We start from the raw sequence: 20,678 nt of genomic DNA on the forward strand, positions 1-20,678 counted from the left end.
CCAGAGCCATACCTGTTTGAGCCGGAGTACACAGATGAGGAACTCCATGTGTTGGATGCTGAGCGGGCGAGAAGAGAGGCTGAGTCCTCCGCTCCCATTTTGCTGCACAGAATGGGACTCGGTGCTACCATCATTGGGGAGATAAATCATCAGGAGGAAAACCGCCGCAGAGAGTGCATCACAAGGAATGAAAACTTTGCAGCAATCACTAATCCTGGCGTGATTGAAACTTTTTTTCATGTTCCTAAGATGAATTGGAAAAAACACACCAGGCCTGCAGGAGCTGATGGACAGCTTTCAGTCGGGTGAGTAATATCGTCCGTGTCGTCTCTTTGTTTGCTTTTACCGAGTGACCTAGCGTACCTGTCCCAGAGCCAGCTGTTGCTCACCGATGTATCCCTCCGCAAGATGTACTGACCCCCTACAAGTGCCATGCTAACCGCTGTCTCAATATGAAAATGATAGAGAAAGGGCATAACTCCCAAATCGTCGGCGTATTCTTTTCACATAATAATGCGGACTCAGCAGATGACTTGTTAACTGTTTATTTCTCCTTACACCAAACCTACACGGCTGCTTCTCGTTGTTTCCAGTAGCACAACAACGGTTACTACATTACCCAAAATAACTTGAGGCTCACACTACTACGGTAGCCTTAGTAGCTCAAAATACACAACAGATTAGATCAGAACAGAAACACGACAGGAGAATTTACTGAGTAATTTTGCTGTTTCCACTAATTACCTGGACTGACCTGACGTTAGTTAATCCTCTCGCTCTCCAAAACAAATGGATGCGGTAATTGCCGGCTGCAGTCGGAATTTTACGACACCAGGGTGTCCTACCGCTTCGACCAAAGGGGCCCTATAATCAACGAAAACGAAAAGTTCCGCACAGCTGCTTTAAAAAATATTAATTTGTCCATTATTTTTTAACATTGAAGTTGTAACAAAGACATAGAATTGTAGTAGTAAAGTGGTAATGACAGTTTGCCTTGTTATATCAAGGCCTGAGGACTTTCTCCTACAAAATTTACAAAGTATTCTGCTCTTTGCAGTTCTTCACATCTGATAGTAATGCTCCACACATTATTCAGTAATTCACTTTAACAGTCAGATTGAAATACTGTATAAATAATTTTACACTTCATGTATAATCTGTAGGATTAGTTGTTTATGTTGTGGTGAAGGCGAATATATCATATATTCATATGCTGTGTTTATCCGTAGCTGTTGACTGATGGATTGGAGAGGCTCAGCATGTGTTTGATCGACACTTTATTCAGTCATCCAGCTCAGCTCTCGAGCTGCGTCCATCAGATTTAAGCCAGTGTCCAAATGGAGAGTGTCAGCAGCACCGTAAACAAAAGAGCTGGATCAACTGAGGTTAACAATCCAGCAGACACCAGCCCGTCTCCATGAGGGGTCACAGGGAATCCTCTTAACCTGGGACTGTGCAGCTAATGTGAAATGTGTGTCCCCCTTTCATGGAAATCACTGGCTCTGCTCAGAGATTATTAAAGAGAGCACAGTCATAAATCCGTGGGAGGTTATTTACCTTTGGTGAAGGGAGCTGGCTCTGTGTGGTGGTGGCGGCAACGACAGCAATGCTGATGTTTTGCAGGCATTTGACTGTATAGCATATAGCTGAGAAGACCAGTAGTAACTCTAGAAAGGATTTTGCTTTCATACTACTTTTTCATCTATTAATACCGACGTTCTCCTAAATCTTCGAATTCAAGACCTCGTAATAGATTGAATTAAAATTAAATATAGCTGCCAGACTGTGCAGTGCTTAATACCCAGTCCGCCCGAGCTGCAGCATGCAGGAGAGAGCTTAAGCAGAAGTCTGTATTAAACGTCTGACACTGTTTCTCCACATCCACTGATGTGTGAGGAACCTTTACAAGTGCAAGTGAGAATGACATCACATTGTCTGTATGTGCAGTGTTATTAAGTGTTATGGAAGGGAATACGGCATGCTTTTTATATGTGCACACCTTGTACACAGCACAGTGCTGCCAGTACATGATCTGCTCTTTAAACACACAAGTTTGGTACATGCACATTGATCTGGAAAATTACGCCTATCTAACGTTGCCTGGCTTTATGCCAGTAAAGAAAATTAAACTCTACAGAGTGTACAGAGATAGAACGAGCATGCTTTGCTGCGCTCTCCGCAGCCTGAAGAGACTGATAATAAACTCTACCCAATGCTTTTATTGTACAAAAGGGATCTCTCAGAATTTATCTGTTGTTCATTCCCTTTGTCATGAATGTCAAGTAAGATTAAAAAAAAAGGCCCACATTTTTTTTTAGAACAGCAGATTATATATTAGGGCTGCAACTAACGACTATTTTGACTGTCGAATAATCTATCATTTTTTGTACAATTCAGATAAACACTGGAAGTTTTTTATGGTTTTATATGATTTAATGAGAAATAAATGTCTGATTGGCTCATTTGCCATTAATTAATGGCTCTTGTAAAGCTCTCAGCTTTTAAATTTAGCTTGGTGTGGTTTTATGTGTTGGATATCTAAAAATAAAGACTGATTAATAGATGAATACTTTGAAAATAGGTCTTTAAATGAACTTCCCTGCTGATACAGAGGAATTTTCAACTGGAATCCAGTCCTGTCATTGTGTACTAAACAGGTTGCTATAGTAACAGTAGGGCTGTACCCAAATATTCGAATATTCGTTTCTATGGGTAGGTATTCGTTATTAAAATTTGGTATTTCGATATTCGTTTTTTTTTTTTGTTGACTTTTTTTTTTTTTTTTACATATTTTTTTGGTGCTAAATGTAGTCTTTTTGTTGTTGGTAAATGTAGGTTATCAATAAAAATCAAGACTTTGCATTGTTAAAAATGTGAAAATATAGTATCGCCTACCAACTGAGCTTGTGCGCACGGCAGGCTTGAGCGCATCTGTTTGAGGCTGTGGATCAATGCCAAGTTTTACCACTTTATCACTATTCCCTCTAACTTGTAGCTGTTTTTTCGTTATCTTTTGAATTTAATATGAATTATGGAACTGTTTTTGTCAACGTTTGATTCCCCTGTTTGTACAATAAATTATTGTTTCAACAAGTTTCTTTTGGAGTGTGTGACACAAGTGTGTTTTGAAAACGACCGCAGACTGTCACCTGTTCAACACATCAGTACCTTCGGATGCCATGACAGTAATAGATTATAGATACAGATTAATCAAAAGAAAGCATAGAATAATGTACTGAAGGAGACTGTTGTGCCATCACATTTTTTTGTGTTTTGAGAGCAAAGATCTGGTTGCCGATGTGTAAAACTCCGCAATACAATTAGGTCCGAAAAAACCCCAGAGGAGTGCTTTGCAAGGAGTCTTTGAAAGGAGCCGAGCCTGGCGTAAAACCGGAGAGAGCAGGCAGCAGCAACCCAATTTTGGCACACATATAGACAGAAGTCATAAATTACTTTGCGATTTACAAATTATCAAATTCTCCAGTGTTCTCTGAACTTGTGTTCTGTGCACTCACCACCCATGACATCAACACATTCTCTAGCCTTAAAGTTTAACGTTGCAGCATCTAAGATTGTAAAGTGGGGGCACATGTGAACAGGGTTGTTTTTTAAATTATAATTATCTGCTAACATGACTCTCAATGCCATTAATTTATTCATAAATAGAAAATGTATTTCAGAAAATAAACATTACAGCTCATAATGTAAGGTAACATGGCTTTTAACGTTAAGCTTACTTAAGCCCCGTTTCTACCGAGCAGTACGGTACAGTTCAGTTCAGTTTAGTACCCTTTTTTTCCGTTTCTACTTTGAAAAGTTGTGCATGGTGCCAATGGAACCGTTCTGTTCCTTCCCAATTTTTGGTCCCCCCTCTGTTGGGGTACTTAGTACACAGATCTGGTACTAAAAGGTGGAGCTGTGAACATTCTGCTCAGGGCTGAGTTGTGGCTGGTTATGTAATCACTGTTCATACCATGGAGAGTTTTATTAGTGAACTGTAACTATAAAATGAAAGGATGTTTTGCTGATTCTCGCAGCAGCTGGAGTCGTAGAAAAAATAACTTAATTCACTGGGCCGACTGCCGGCAACTTTTAAGGTGGAACGCTACCCTGTTACGTTACTAAATCCATGAGTTGATGACGTGAAACCATCAGCACACCTTAAATTCCTCTGTGACAACTTTGACCATCACTTTAGTTTTCATATGACATACACTTTTAGTAATGAGTGAATCTTCAAGTGTTTATATGTATTCATTTCGACCGGGTTATATTCTAATCCTCATGCGGAGAAAATAAAAAGCGTTGCGGAGCGTCGTTCCTGTGGGCTCCAGTGACACTAAACCCCTGAATTTGCCTGAGAAGGACTAAATACACAAATGCGGTATTTTTAAATATCCCATGGAGAGAGACTCTCACTGCAGCCTGTTTTATTTTGTCGGCGGGCAACTTCGTTCTGTGGACGATAATCAAGGTGCAGACTTCCATCTGTGTCACAAGTGATGAGGAAATAAAGTGGGTGCGGGATGGAGCAGTGAGTGACAATAAGCCCGCTCACATATAAGGGTACTGTTTGTGGTGGAAACGCTGGGGTCTTGGTACCATGTCTGAAGGGTTATTTTTGGTTCCAAAGGTATGTGTTTGGTGGAAATTTTAGCTAACTAACAAGCTAACTAACTTATAGAGAGGATTCTTTATCATCCAGAGAGCCAACATGCCTCCTGTTAAGATGCTCCAGCATAACTGATGTGGTCTCATGTCAGGCAAGGTCAGCTTTGTAAATGCTACAGGTAACAACCTTTGTAGCTGAGTTAACACTAAATTTTCCCCACACATTGGAGGGTTTTGATTGTAAATGTGCTGCCATCATGCTGTTGTTAACGTTGTAAACGTTGCAGCCCTATTATATATTTATATAAATGATCAAAGAAGTTAATTTCATATACATATACAGTTTGTACTAAGTAGATCATTCTTCTTCATTGAAGCTTACTTTGTAGTCAAAACAGCGCTATATTTATAATGTATTTGTTCAACTTTTGCACTCTTACCTCTGCCCCGAGTTCTTGAAAAACCACCACAACCTTTTTTTTTTTTTTCTCCACTGGTTAGAACAGGGCACACAGCCAACAGACTGGGGTCAGGGAGGTCAGTCTGCACTCATTACTATCTGCCCCATTTGAGAGGTGGTGTGGAGCATTTGTAATTTGGTGGTCTTATATAACGTAGTAGTTCCTCTTATATTGTTTCTTTATTAAAAATATGACTGAATAAGACTGTATATACAAAGTGATTTATTTTTGCAGTGAAGTTTGCAATTAACTTCTCACCCCCTTGGAGAATAAAACAATAAGGGGTTTGATTTCTCCTCACCTTTTTTTTTTTGTCTTGCCTCTGCTGTGTTACAGCGGTAATATCTCGGAGCCATGAGGGTCCAGGGGAGATGGGCAAGGCAGTAAACATCCCCAAGGACGACCAGGAGAAAATGAAGGAGCTCTTTAAGATTAACCAGTTCAATCTAATGGCGAGCGACATGATCGCACTCAACAGGAGTCTGCCGGACGTGAGGTTGGATGGGTGAGTAAGCTTGGGTGTCTTCCAGATGCATGCTGTGAATCACACTGCTGACCCTTTAACACCTACACAGGCATACAGACCAGACTAGCCTTGCACAGTCCTCACCCTGCTCCTCCGCTGCCTGCAAAACTTTGGTACCTTTGATACCAATCACACATTGCAAGGCGCTGTGGTTTCTTTATGAAAGAGTTGACATTCTGGCTGATATTTTCAACTTTTGTCTTCTTTATTTCTTGGGATTTCACTCCTTGAAGAAGTATTTCATTGCTGGAAAATGGCCTTTTCATAAAACTGGGCTGTCTTTGCTGTAGACAGAGGCGAATACTTTTGAAATTGGTGGTGTATGATGAGAGAAAACGGAAACAAAGGACTGTGGCATTTGCTTTTTTGCACAATAGGTAGAAAACCTACAACTACCAGAATGCACTGCATCACACTAGACCAATAAATGCTCCCACTGATGGGCAACGTAATGCGAGCGTGGCCGTTTTTCCACAGGAAACAACATGGCGACCAGTTGCTAACAAATGATCTTCAAGTACATTTAAACAATACGCTAAATACACTGCTTTGTTTTACCACTGATTTTAGTTTTTTAGCCTCCGTTTTACAATACAGTATGGCGCCCACTTCCTGCTCACAAACTTTCATATTACTGCCAAACAGTGCACTCAAATATGTTTCTGAAGAAGAAAGAAGAGCAAGAAATATACAGGCAAACAGAATCTTGGTTTGTATTTGATCAGCTTTGCCTAGTTTTACTACTCTGAGTTTGAGAAAGCCACAGAGAGGAAGAGGCTACAGTATACTCTTTGTGTCTGTTGTGGCGGACATACAGAAATGCAGTACAATCTGTACTTTCTGTGACAGCACTCGAGCCAACAAATAAGCAGGGAGATCTGGGCACTGGCTAGATGAAGGGAAGTTTAACATAGTTTATTTACACATACTGCCCACTGTTAACTTCGTTATCACACAAAACTGTATGAAAACTGGCAACGTATCCATTTAATGTGTGCAAACTTGTATGCCGGGTTCATCAGAAACTGTTCCAGTATTTAGACAAATGTGTTGGATGGCTCAGCAAGACAGCAGAGATTCGTTCTCTTGTCAAGAGTCTCAACAGGGTTGCAGACAGTGATGCAGACAAAATGCTCCAAACTATCAAGGCAAGATTATTCTAATGATTTAAGTATTTTTTAAACTGTTTATTGAGTCAGTTAGATTTTATTGGGCCTAATAACATTATCTAATGTGAAAAGACATCACTAATTACGGCCGCCGTTTCACTGCAGAATCCATCAGATCTCTCAAGTGTGTACATTATCCCCGACATTTGAATGGGAGTGGGGTTTTGTTTACTGTCACTCAAGATCCACTTGAGCACTTAATGAAAATCCAAGGAGCAATTTGTGTGAAACATGAGCACATTCGTCTCGGGCTGCTGATATGCACCGGCATTCGCCTCTCGTGGAGACATTATCCAAGTGATTCATGTTTAAATATTCCAACTGAACACGAGTTCTCCACAGCACTTTCATTAAGTGGATGCCAAATGCTCTGCCAGTCAGACACCATGAGAAATAGGCCACAAGAATGTCTTTTTTTCACACCTACATTCCACAGTTTTCTTGCCTATATGAAGAAAATGCCAACTCTAAGACTTTTTGCAACATGGAGATGCAAATATAAAGACCATTTTGCCTGCCTAGTGCAAAAGAAGACCTATATTTCTGAGAGGAAGTGAACATTCAGCTGATTGCAACATTTTTTTTCTGTCCATTATGGCTCCATCCTTCTCTCAGTATAAATATTACAGCAGTTTTATTACAGAACACAGCTTAGCTGTGCAAAATTTCTCCAGTTGTGTGGTGAAAATTATCCAGAGCTATGCAGAATTGCCAGTCGTTGCCTCTGAACGGCAATAACATTTTGTCTTGAAGGCAACCTCCTGGCCTAGTTGTGTCAGTCAGTGCTGTCGCTTTGAATAGACAGGACTGAGCTAGCTGTGTTGTCTGCTCCAATGACTTCTTTCACCCTCCGTCACCTCCCAATGCCCCTCCTCCTGCCCCGGCCATCCACCTCTTCCACTCCTGTAATGCAGCTCATTCTTTATTCAACATCATTCATGCCATCCCAACTTTGCCACATTCTCAGTCTTTGGCTTTGACAGACAGCCCATCAAGCTGAGGACGTGCTGACGTAGCTGTCAGCACCGGTTTTACTTTTTCTACTCTCTTTAGAGATATTTGTCAGTGAATCTCGTGTGACAGTGTTTCTGCACTGATGGCAGGATTGAATAGCAGCGGGATACTCTCAGATTCTCTTCTCAGACACTTTTGATACAATATAATGAGCTGCAGGCGCAGAGTACCACTGAGACTACAGTATGTAGACAGGGTTTATTTTAGGTTTAGGTATAAGAATACAAGTGGTTATTTTCAGGTATTATATTAGTCACAGTTAAGTTTAGCTGCTACTAATGATTTTTTTTAGTTTTGTAGAATAAATGAATCTTTAAAGTATAAATTTAAGACATCCATATTCAATTAAAAATATTTGACACTTGAGAAGCTCTAAACAGCAAATGTGTGAGATTCTATGTGTTATAGGATTGATATATGACCAAAAATGTTATTGATTATATCTGTTTCTTTTTCTGAACAACAACTCAATGTGAATCAGGGTTTTATCTGTAAGTGGTGAACTCTAAACAGTGGTTCCAAACCTGAGGGTGGGGACCCTCACAAGGGGACCTTACGTGAATCTAATGGCTCGTTAAATGATTACAGATGAGTAAATAATTTGAGCTTCAGACCATCTTAGTAAAGACTGTTTCACTGAAATTGCATTGCTAGGCAGCAGCTTTGGTCCATGGTTACTTCCTGTTAGTTGATGGCGTTCACATACACTGCAAAACATTACAACAGGAAATACAAAGGGACCCATTCAGACTGTTCATCTTGTCAAGTTTGATACGGTCTATAGGATCACACCGGCCGCTATACCGTGATCCGCAACTTAAAATGAATGTGGGCCAGGTGCATTAAGTGGGGGAGCCACTGGCCCCTTCCTTACTTCCAGCTCGATCTTGGCCTTCAGTTTGCTCTCAACTACACACATGTAAAGCATTTTGTGCATATTGTGTCTGCTTGATCTGTGTGATGATACCGAGGTGACAAAATCTGTCCACAGACAGACAAGTTTACAGACATATGAACACTTGTGGAAGTACTCAAAACCGCCACATTTCGCCATGATGACACGCACACACACACACACACACACAGACTCACAAGGTGAAAACAATACCAGTTTTTTTATTGTGTCACGGCTGGTTAAAAAAACCCTTTTGCTTCACAATAATCAACCAATAATCACTTTCTGTTTTGTGAATTGATTTTTTTTTTTTTTACCTCTACAGGCATCTAGAAAATGTTAGAATGAAATAATGAGAGAAACTCTTAAACTGAACTGCTCACATGTTCAAACTCATGCAGTAGATGTGCGCCCTGTCATGAGAGGTCATAAGTAGACATGGCTTTATATTCACTGCCGTTATACCCATAGCTCAGTGAGACTGTTTAACTAATTACTTGCTGTTCAGTTTTACTTCACCGACCTCATTTTGTCTTCTGTTGCTTCATCAGCTGTAAGACCAAGCTGTATCCAGATGACCTGCCAAACACCAGCATCGTCATCGTGTTTCACAACGAGGCGTGGAGCACACTGCTGCGGACAGTTCACAGTGTCATCAACCGCTCTCCCAGACACTTGCTAGTGGAGATTGTGCTAGTCGATGATGCCAGCGAGCGAGGTTGGTAGTCTTCATCCCAACTACTATCTGATGTAGTATCTGACAGAATCACAGGTTTAACTCTGGAGGCAAGGATACAGGACCTATGTTTTGAATTTGAGTAGGCTGATGATTACTGTGAACAATAAGAGTAAGGCTCTAATCAATAAACTTAGAATATAAGAAATAATGAATACAGTGTAGCTTTTTATCACTGTCACATGGATCTGATAATAAATACAGTCAACTAAATTGAAATGTAGAGCTGCAAATAACACTTGTTTTTGTTTTGGATTAATCAGCCGATCAGCTGACAAATTTGTTTCAAATCTCAAATACCTCCAGAAAAAAATGGGATTGATTTACTGATTGATTGGGGACTGCCTTTAACAACAAAAAACTATATCAAAACATGCGTTTAGAAACTCCCACACAACTCATGCAGTAAAAACCAAGTCTCAGTTGTATGCTCAGTGCTTCCCAGACACATGCATTTTCGCTCAATCTTTACTATTCAGAACTGAACTGAAAGTGAAACTTATGTATGCTCTGCTCAAGCCAAAATCCAACAACAAGTCTGCATGTGGTTGGGAAGTACTGTGCATACGACTTGCATTATACTCCGCCACCAACCTCCAAGGCTGAAAAATGAAGCCAATGCAGCGCCAAAAGCCGCAGTTACTTGAATGGCCATTTGAGGCTGGCTCCAGAAGTCAGACAACCCCCATAGACCCCTATGGTGAACGCCCAACTTTACAGCAGAAATAAACATGTTTACAGCCTGGTACAACAAATGGAATTGGTCTCTTAACTTTAAGAACAACTGTAAAGGGGTAACTGTATAACTCATCCTTATACATATTATTAAGGCATAAAGTTATCCATAAATTAAGATCAGGCTTTCTGCCGATAGTGTCCTCGGCTTCTCAGTCAGATCCACCCTTGGCTTCTCCACAGTGCCAGCCTTTTGCCCCAGTACAGTCAATTCTGGCTCCAAAAAAAACAAGATGCCGACAGCCAAAATGATCTTGAGGCTTTAAAATTGAAGCCCACAAACATGACATTATAGTAGCTACGGCCATTATTTTATTCAGTCTATGATTACACTGTATGAGTTGGGTAAGAGTTTGTGAATAGATGTTCAATATAGTTTTGTTATTGTCAAAAATGTCACCCAATCACTCAATAAATCAGTATGATCTGCGTTTTCTGAACTCAAGGTCGCACAGCATGCACTCTGCAGGTGCACCTTTGCTGAAATATCTGTTGTTTTGTCTCAGACTTTCTAAAGAAGAAGCTGGAGAACTATGTGCGGACTCTGGAGGTGCCAGTGAGGATCCTGAGGATGGAGCAGCGTTCAGGTCTAATCAGAGCCAGGTTGAGGGGAGCAGCTGCCACCAAAGGTCAAGTCATCACTTTCTTGGACGCTCACTGCGAGTGTACTGTTGGCTGGCTGGAGCCCCTGCTGGCGCGCATCAAAGAGGACAGGTGGGAGCCCAAATGAACCACACTTGATGTTTCAGGTTTAATGATGACATTCAAGATGCTGATATGAAATAACAACAAGGTTCTATGTCTTAGAAGCAGTTGCTTCGGTGCTGATGGGCTTTTCATTGTCAGTCACTTTAATCTTTTGCCTGAAACATGCTTTAGTAACACTGGCATTATCACATTTCACTTCAGTTGCATCATCGTGTGCTTGAGCCAAAGCTCTATCTGAATATTGATGGGACAGCAAACTATCAGTTATGAATACACAGTTTGAGCCTGACGCTGCTGATCGGAGAAGATAATCATTTTGCATCGTTTGCTTCTGCTGCTGCCTCGGAGGTAAAGCTAGCTCCAGTTACTGTAGCTTTGTTTTTGTGTTAACTCTGGAGCTAGTAGACACTGGTAAAGTCAGGATAACGTGGACAAAGACACATTTAGAGACAAATATGATGTGTTAATTTATAGTGACAAAGCATTGACTTGATTTATGTAACATATGACAACATTAAGGTATTATTTCAGGATTTTTCTTCCTGCCTTTTAAAAAAACAGAGGGTGTATCTGCGGTGTGTGTGAGAGTGACATGAATAGATGGATAGATTGATAATGATTCTCCTGCGATCCATCTCATATCTGAGGTCAGACACATTCATTTTCCCTCAGGGAAGAAATCAGTATCATATGACTCAGAATATTATATTATGGAGCCATTACACTTTTACTGAATGCTGCTGCAGATGTATTGATGTCTACAAGTATGAGCGCAGACTGATGAGATGGTGCAGAGTATATGGTGCGTTAACTGCAAGATCACATGATTGATGATACAGGTTGTTTTCGTAGCTCCAAAGAAGGACTGAGGCAGTTAGATTTTGTCCGATTCTTAAATACACTGGCAAATGTATTCAAAATGCAGTTGACTGTGTTTCACTGTTGTGTGAATTTCATCAGAAAAAAAATCCAGTAACTAATTTTGCTAGGTTGTAATTACAAAGCTCATGATATTGTTATATTATCTTACAGTTACACTTGAAATTCAATAACAATAATATCAAAATTTTGATGTCAAAGTGAGTAAATTAGTTATCATTAGACATAACACACTATGATAAAGGACAGACTTTACAATTTACTTTGATATACATTGATCAGCTAAAACATTACAACCATTGCGGGTGAAGTGAATAACTTGGATCATCATCTTGTTACGATGCAGTGTTGTGCTGGCAGATCTTTGGTCCTGGCATTCAGGTGGATGCGATCCACCCACCCAAACACCATTGCAGACCAAGTACACCCCCTCATGACAACAGCACTCCCTGATGGCAGTGCCCCCTCTCTAGCAGAACAATACACCATGCCGCTCCGTAAAAACTGCTCAGCAATAGCCTGAGGAACGTGACAAAAGGCTCAAGGCATCAACCTGGCCTCCAAATTCCCCAGATCCCAAACTAATCAAGCATCTGTGAGACGTGCTGGTTCCCCACCTCACAACCCACAGGTCTCAAAGGTTCTGATGTCAACACCCTGGTGCCAGACACCACAGGTAACCCCCCCGAGGTCCTGTGCCTCAACATGTTAGAGCCAAGCCAGATCCAATGAAGCTCAACTGTGGATTGGAAATACCTGTAGGGTACCACCACATCCCATGGATGCTTGATCAGATTGGGATCTGGGGATTTTGGAGGCCACTTTGATGCCTTGAGCTCTTTGTCATGTTCCTTGGCCCATTTCTGAGCAGTTTTGCAGTGTAGCATAGTGCATTGTCCTGCTGTGGGGCCACTGCCATTGGGGAGTGCCATTGCTATGATGTACTTGGTCTGCAATGTGTTTGAGTGGAGCGCGTCAAGTGGCATCCACATGAATGCCAGGACCAAAGCTTTCCCAGCAAAACATTGGATTGAAATGAGATGGTCAATGTCATTCACTTCACCTGCCTGAGGTTTTAATGTTTTGTGTGATCGGTGTATTTGCAGGCTGGTCCTTTATGGTTAAGATACCCCAATTGGCCAATTAACTGATTAGTCAAACAGAAGGTTAAAGGTCCAGTGTGTAGGATCTAGTGGCATCTAGCAGTGAGGTAGCAATACTAAAACGTCTCCCATGTGCCAAGCGTGTAGGAAAACTACGGCAGCCGACATGAAAACCTGAATGGCCCTCTCTAGAGCCAGCAATGATTTTGTCCATTCTGGGCTACTGTAGTCTATGTAACATGGCTGGCTTTGTGAAAGAAGACCCACTCGGTATGTAGATATAAAGGGTTCATTCTGAGGTAACAAAAACACAACAACTTTTAATTCTAAATTATCATAAACTATAAACTAATTAAAGCATTGTTGTGATTATTATTTACCAGCTCTGCCAATAGATGTGTCTAAATCCTACACGAGGGACCTTTAATCAGCAAAAGTTTTGCTAATGGATTAATTAAGCAACCAAAAATATGTAAGATTTGCTGCTTTTTTTATTTAATATTGTTCTAATTTGAATATCTTTGTGTTCTGGACTCTACCAGACAAAACAAGACATCTGAAGATGCCGCCCCTCACTTAATGGCTGCTATTTTCCCCTCCTTGTTTCCTCTTCATTGCAGCTTTCACTTCAAGAACTCATCAACAAATGAACATCCAGTTGATTGAAACTTTTCTGTCCATTATGATGAATAAAATATCCACAGATGACTCAGTAATAAAAATAATCATTAACTGCAGGCCTGGTGTGTTCAGTACTTGGCTCCTCTAACCTTTAAAAGACCAGCCATTATCTAATTTGCTCTCATTCAGAGTGTGTATGCTCCTTTATGTGGGTTGTGATGTAGAAACCACAATAAAAATAAAACCTCCACACCTTTCATCATATGCATTATCTGTTTTTTATCTTAATCAGGGCAGCATTTACTATAGACCGTTTCAAACTTAACAACATCAACACTCTTGGAATGTTTGTTAAGGCGGTGGCTGACAAGGAAACTATATTCTACAGTTTCCTTGGTAGCTGTCAGGAAGTAAACAGAGACCAAAGCTGTTGGCCTGGCAACGGAATAGGAATAATTAAACTCAGCATTGAATCTTACACTGTATTTTTTATTTTGTGTCTCTCAGGACAGCAGTGGTGTGCCCCATCATCGATGTCATCAGCGACGAGACGTTCGAGTACATGGCAGGCTCAGATATGACCTATGGTGGATTCAACTGGAAGCTGAATTTCCGCTGGTACCCTGTTCCCCAGCGGGAGATGGACCGACGCAAGGGGGACAGAACACTTCCTGTCAGGTACACATAGAAAACATCCGTCTTCAAAATCTAGATCATTTCTCAAGGGAATATGTGACTGACTTTCGACTTGTGCAGTGTCTTCTGATGAGGAATTAAGATGGAGGGGGTCAACGTACACACAAAAAAGGTGAAGAGACAATTTTCCTAAGTTCAGACAGATGTTAGTTTTAGTTTCTCATCTGGGCTGAGAGTGGGTTTATCTGTGACGGCAGCAGGCTACAGAAGACATGGATAGTTAGATTTCTCCGCACAATAAAAAGTGCCATTTTTATCCTGCAGATAGAAATAGATCTTTTTCCCTCTGTGTATCCCACTGTGCAAGCAACTGCCGAAATAGCATCCTGATACTTGTGATTGTGCCCTGCTGAAGTCCAAGTACATATGAGTGCATTTATTTTAAAAATAGACAAACAGAAACTCTGCTGACAGTTGCCATTTTTGGGGGGCTACACAAAGCAAGGCACAGTTTGTCATCTGTATGCAAATCACTCCCAGCAACAAACAATATCCTTAATTAAGGGCCAACTTTAACATAGAATGAATTAAAAGATAAAAGTAATTACCCTTCTAAGGCTTTGTTTCAAATTGTCAAACAAATTGGTCTTTTATTATTTTCTGAATGTTCCCTCAGAGTTACACCAAGGTACTAATAAATACGGCACAAAGACACACATTTACAATAGCATTTTTTTCTTGTCTTGCAGGACTCCCACCATGGCAGGAGGATTATTCTCCATAGACAAAGCATACTTTGAAGAAATAGGAAGCTACGATCCAGGGATGGATATCTGGGGCGGAGAGAACCTGGAAATGTCTTTTCGGGTGAGTGACAGTCTGGGGAGGAAGGTGTCTCGATTTTATCATGTCATCATGTTGGTTGATGTCAACGGGTACACGCCAGCATCCTTAATCCACATTTCCCTCACCTGCATCTCCTCGTGGAATCATAGCCGATTTCACTTAAAATCACAAATATGTATTTTTCTTCTCACTTGTAGTGCTGTTTATCAGTCTAGATTGTTTTGATGTGGGTTGTCGAGTGTTGGAGATATCAGCTGTAGAGATGTCTGCCTTCTCTCTGATATAATGGAACTAGATGGCACTGGGCTTATGATGCTCAAAACACCAAAAAATACATTAGAAAAACTCGACAGCAATATCTCTTTCCAGAAATCATGACCCAGTTACTCAAGATAATCCACAGACTTACTTGTTGTGAGCAGTTTCATGGAGGAACTATTTTCCGCACATCTACTGCTAGCTCACCTAGCACTACTGAGCTAGCTGACGTTACAGCTCAGCCAGTAAGGACGCCATTGATGTTTACATTTGCTGTTGTCACGAGCATGGGCCTCTTGTCCATGAGTAGATGCACGCCTCCTTCTGTCCAGTGATACATTTGGTGGGTGTAGTTTGGTAGAAAGAAAGTAGTTCCTACATGAAACTGCTCACAGCAAGGTCTGTGGATTATCTTGAGAAACAGGGTCATGATTTCTGGAAAGAGACATTGCTGTTGAGTTTTTCAAATGTACTTTTTGGGGGCTTTGACAGCACAAGCCCAGTGCCATCTAGTTCAATTATATTCAAGAGAAGGCAGACATCTCTACGGCTGATGTCTCCAACACTCTGCAACTCACACCAAAATAATCTAGACTGATAAATAGAACTACAGATAAGAGGAAAAATATGTATTTTAGAGTTTAGGGTTAGCTGTCTCTTTAAGACTAAAGGGAGAGATTTAAGGAAGGAGGAATCATAGAAATACATATTTAGTAAAATGACATGATCTTACCTCTCAAAATAAAATAAAAAATAGTAATCCACATTCTGATTACAATGTCTCTTAATCTTTAAAAAAGATGTTAATAGCTCACACCAAATTGCACTGTGATTGATCTGCAGCTTCATGCATGACTGAATGGAAATGATGCAGATAGACGGTTTAAAGTGTTTTAAAGACAACAGGCAGCAGTTACAAGGCGAAATATTAGAGTCCAGACTAAAGCCCCCCTCCTGCTCTCCTGGTCTAATAAAACACAGGATGAAAGAGAAATGAGAGATTATAAAAAGAAACCTTGATGACATGAAACACAACAAGAGCATGAAATGATGTTAAATGCTTTCTTTCTTCCATGCCACACGCAATATAAAGCTACAATGTGTGTGTCTGCAGATCTGGCAGTGCGGTGGCTCATTGGAGATCATAACATGTTCGCACGTGGGCCATGTTTTCCGGAAGGCCACCCCATACAGTTTCCCCGGTGGAACGGGCCAAGTCATCAACAAGAACAACAGGCGCCTGGCAGAAGTCTGGATGGATGATTTCAAGGACTTCTTCTATATCATATCACCAGGTACAGAGCTGTCTGACTGTCTCTCTGCCACTGGAACAGCAGCGTCACATATAGACGACTGTTCTGACATGGCATGAACTCTGCATGTTTTAAAAGTTTGAGGCAGTATTTAGTTCAGTCAGGAATTACATAGATGTTTTATTCATTGTGCACCGCCGCTTAAAAGCAGATATGAACAATCCTCATTACCAGGCCTCTCTTTGCAACTTGTGTGCTCGCTGATATTACATTTAACAAATTGGTGTGAAAAGGAAAGAAGTGTCTGCTCGCTTTTATTCTTTCTTTCTCTTGCATGGTACTTTTATCTTGCTCATTTAAGAATTTATATTTCTCCTTTTGCTCCGGCTCACATTGGTATTGAACGCTGCTTTTGTTGTATCCAAACTGGGATTAATTAATTCCTTTACTTTCCGACACATTTTCTCAGTTCTGCTCTGAACTTGAGTTCAGAAATTTGACATAGATGGTCTCGTCTCAACACAGACTTGTCTCAGACAGAGCACAAACACACACCGGACAATCCGGAACAATAGGACAGTCTAGATTGAGAGATGAGTACCCCTCCATCTGTCGACTTAGTAATGTGATTACCCTTTAGCAGACAGCAGTGCCCCGGAAATCTCTGGTTAAGTGTTTTAGATGCCAGCCAACCTATGAGGGATCATCCGTAATCTGACGATCTCATGGCTCAAATTGTGACCTTCTCCTCCGTGCAGTCAGGCAGGATTCTCCTACAGGCAGGTGTGGAGGCAGAGCCGCGGTCGTGATGGATGAGTCTTTCTGCGTATTGTGGCCCCACAATGACCGTCTGTTCCTCCAGGACATTAGGGAGAATGATCTGGGCCACGCTGCTGCCAGACCTCGCTTATTGGCACAGAGGAACGCAGTATGCTGCTCAGGCTGAGTTTGGGAGTGGCATCTAGTGATCCTATTAAAAGTGCATCTCCCTCCACGTCCCTCCTCGGCACTGGTGATTTCAAGATCAAAGGGGCTATTCATCATCTGCAACATGTGATGTGCAGACCCTACAGAGGGAGAAAGAGGGAGAGAGAAGGAGGAAATAGAGAGCAAGGGGAGGAAGAGTGGCCCTCAGCTCTTGGCTTTTATCTGCCAATTTGAAATTTCTATTCTCCAGATTAAAGTGTAGGATGTTGTTGGTGTTACAGAAGGTGCTGTTTGCATTGTCTGGCTGGTGTTGGATAAATACACAGCGCTGCAGCTCTTACATGTTGGCTGGTTTTTGAATATTGTATCCTATTTTGCCTTATTGCAATCAGACTCTTTGATGATAAATTACCAGGCTGGATCTTTCTACATGCAAGCTACAGTATGAGTCCTCAAGAGGCACTCTGGGGAGAAACCATCTGCCTAATGTGTTTGTAAGTGTCTGTGCCCAGTTGCTGTCTAATCCTTCCTTCATCTTCAGTGGCATCAAGGCTGATACATCGTGCAGTCTCCGTTTTGGCTAAAATAACAAACATCATGGCACATGGCACTACACAATTGTTGCATTTGCGCATTTCTGAAGGAGGTGCCTTATTTAGAAATACACTGTGTGTGTATAAATGGGATGTGACTTAGTCTCCTGACATGCCTCTGTGCAGAAATTAGATGATTTGTGTGGTAGAAAATCTTCCAAGACCACCCACACAGTCCATATTTTCAGGTAGGGTTGCAAGGTGTTTCTTTTTTTTCTTATTATAAAGGGTCCCTCTGGTGTTTAGTCTTGGTGGTGCAAGAACACAGGGCTGTTCTTTATGTTTTCAGAACAAAAAAAAAACTAAACACTGACTGATAAGCCAACTGGAGTCTGGAGCATGTTCCAGGAGACGTCACCGATGACATCAATGAATTCACTGTGGCTGTGGTGGATTTAATATGTAAAACAACAAAAGCAGCTGTACACAAAACTACAGATAAATCATTCCACAAACAGAAACCATGGATAAACACATACACTACAGCCAGTTTGGAAGCATGGACATGAATTATTATTAGTATTATTATTATCACTACTTTCACTACTACTACTTTGATTAATATTTTAATTATATTTTTTTTTTGATGCAAACAAAAAAAACAGTAGTGGATTTGAAGGTACAACCATGATTGGAACAGAAGAAAATAACAGACAAGGAAAACAAGGTGACATACAACCTTTAACATGGTATATATAGAACAAAACAAACAACAACAACAAAAAAATGAGATAATTGTCCAAATAATTATAATAATATTTTGCAAAAGCAGTTAAATTTGGGAAAATTTATAAAATATGGTGCACATGTTTATTTGTATGATTGTGGGTGTGTGTAAGGTGAAAAATCAATTTAAAAAAAACATGATGGGGTTAATTAATCAAAAATAGCAACAATCCATATACTAGTGATAGGCAACACGGTGGTGCAGCATTGTCATCTCAAAGCAAGAGGGTTCTTGGTTTGAACCCCAGGGTGGGGGAGCCCTTCTGTGTGGAGTTTGCATGTTCTCCCCATGTCAGCATGGGCTTTGTCCAGGTACGCCAGGGGCCTGTATCACGAAGCAGAATTAATGTCTTAGCGAGGTAACTTCAGGGTTAACCCTGGGTTTTCGGTCTCACGAAGCCGGTTCAGTTCTAATCGGGGTAGATCACCATGGTAACTTACTCTGAACGGCTATCCTGCTCCGGAGCAGGGTAAATTCAGGGTTGAATCTGATCCTATAAAAAGCACCACCCACTGGCCAATCAGCTGTTCGGAAAAAAAATGACTCCGCTGACAGAAATGCAGCCCAGTCATGACGGGAAGTTTAATTCATTTGAATGATTTTGATTTGAAAGTTTATTTTGAACATTAAAAAAAAGAAAAGAAAGCAACAACAACAGACAATGAAAAGATTGTTCAAAAAGGAGTGGAAAGAAGTCGAAATTTCATCCCACCCCTTCATAAGAAAGAAACTGATAATTTGCGGACACTTAATAACGCCATTAATTAACATTTTGTTTTGTTGGAAGAAATGATCCCTGTTAAAGATAATGGGCCTAACTGACAGCTTTGCTGCTGGAAATGTGGAAAGTAGCCTATATGTCTACACTTCATGGTGTTTGAGGGATTTTCCTTTTTGTTTTTTAAAGAGGGAGACTAGGTATATTTCTGCGCAGCTGTTAATTTCTAACACAGCTCAATATCAGGATGATTTTATTCAAACTATCAATTTGGTGTTGATATGATTTAATTGTGGCGTCAGCTTTAAGCTTTATTGTAGCATATATAACTTTATGACAAAGAAGACCAATTTATCAGACGCAATGATGTTAGACGATAATTGTAATACACGCAATTCATCTGCGCAGCATTGATTTCATGGGATTCAAGGGTGTGATCAGTGTCAGATGTACAGGTACAGGTACTGTAGCTACTTGAACCAGTGATGAGTAATTTAACCTACCTTTGTCTTGATTTTTCCCTCTCTCCTCCTCTATTTCTTCTTCTCTTACCCGTTTTTCTTTTTTTCTTCTCTATTATGTGATTTCATTAATGTTTTGACAGTGGACTTCCTTGATAAGCTTTTAGTGGCTTCTAACCTCTCCAGCACTTTTCTTTTTTAATCTTGTAAATGTTATACTGTCTATTTTTAACATTGTGTGCAAATAAACTAATCTAAACTAAAACTAAACATTATTCATCCCATTATGCGTTGCCACGCATGTTTCCTCCTCCTGCAGCTGCCACGGTGTTGGCCTTTTCTGTAATGTTGCTTTTCTCCTCCTCATATTTTAGTAGAATTAATCTCTGATCCTCACAAGAAATACTTTTTTCCCCCTCACATACGGCGCTCTGTGACGCTCAGTGACGCTGCGCTTCTCTCATGATTGTGATGGGTCCGCTGCGTGCGCGTTCAAGGCTCTTGATAAAGCAACCCTGGGTTGAGTTACCGAGTTGATATCCAGCGTCGTGATACCGATTATCCTGATTGCCATTGTTAGGGTTAGTCAACCCAGGATAGGTCTGGGTAACCCAGGAAAGGTTGATCTCGCTTCGTGATACAGGCCCCAGCTTCCTCCCACAGTCCAAAGACATGCAGGTTAACCGGTGACTCTAAATTGTCCGTAGGTGTGAATGAGTGTGAATGATTGCCTATCTCTTTGTGTCAGCCCTGTGATAGTCTGGTGACCTGTCCAGGGTGTACCCTGCCTCTCGCCTAATG

General features: G+C 40.9%; 1 protein-coding gene across 1 annotated transcript in view; it reads left to right on the plus strand.

Annotated features, from left to right (window-relative positions):
* The window catches only part of galnt13 (polypeptide N-acetylgalactosaminyltransferase 13), a 56,529-nt gene that overhangs the window by 17,540 nt on the left and 18,311 nt on the right, over window positions 1-20,678 (plus strand). Inside the window, exons 3-8 of the mRNA XM_033612827.2 lie at window positions 5,409-5,577; window positions 9,228-9,394; window positions 10,654-10,861; window positions 13,966-14,136; window positions 14,844-14,961; window positions 16,313-16,493. Of these exons, the coding sequence (XP_033468718.1) occupies window positions 5,409-5,577; window positions 9,228-9,394; window positions 10,654-10,861; window positions 13,966-14,136; window positions 14,844-14,961; window positions 16,313-16,493 (1,014 nt within the window). The remainder of the gene's footprint in view (window positions 1-5,408; window positions 5,578-9,227; window positions 9,395-10,653; window positions 10,862-13,965; window positions 14,137-14,843; window positions 14,962-16,312; window positions 16,494-20,678) is intronic.

The sequence above is a fragment of the Epinephelus lanceolatus genome, chromosome 14, assembly GCF_041903045.1.
Source record: "Epinephelus lanceolatus isolate andai-2023 chromosome 14, ASM4190304v1, whole genome shotgun sequence".
Classification (NCBI taxonomy): Eukaryota; Metazoa; Chordata; class Actinopteri; order Perciformes; family Serranidae; genus Epinephelus; species Epinephelus lanceolatus.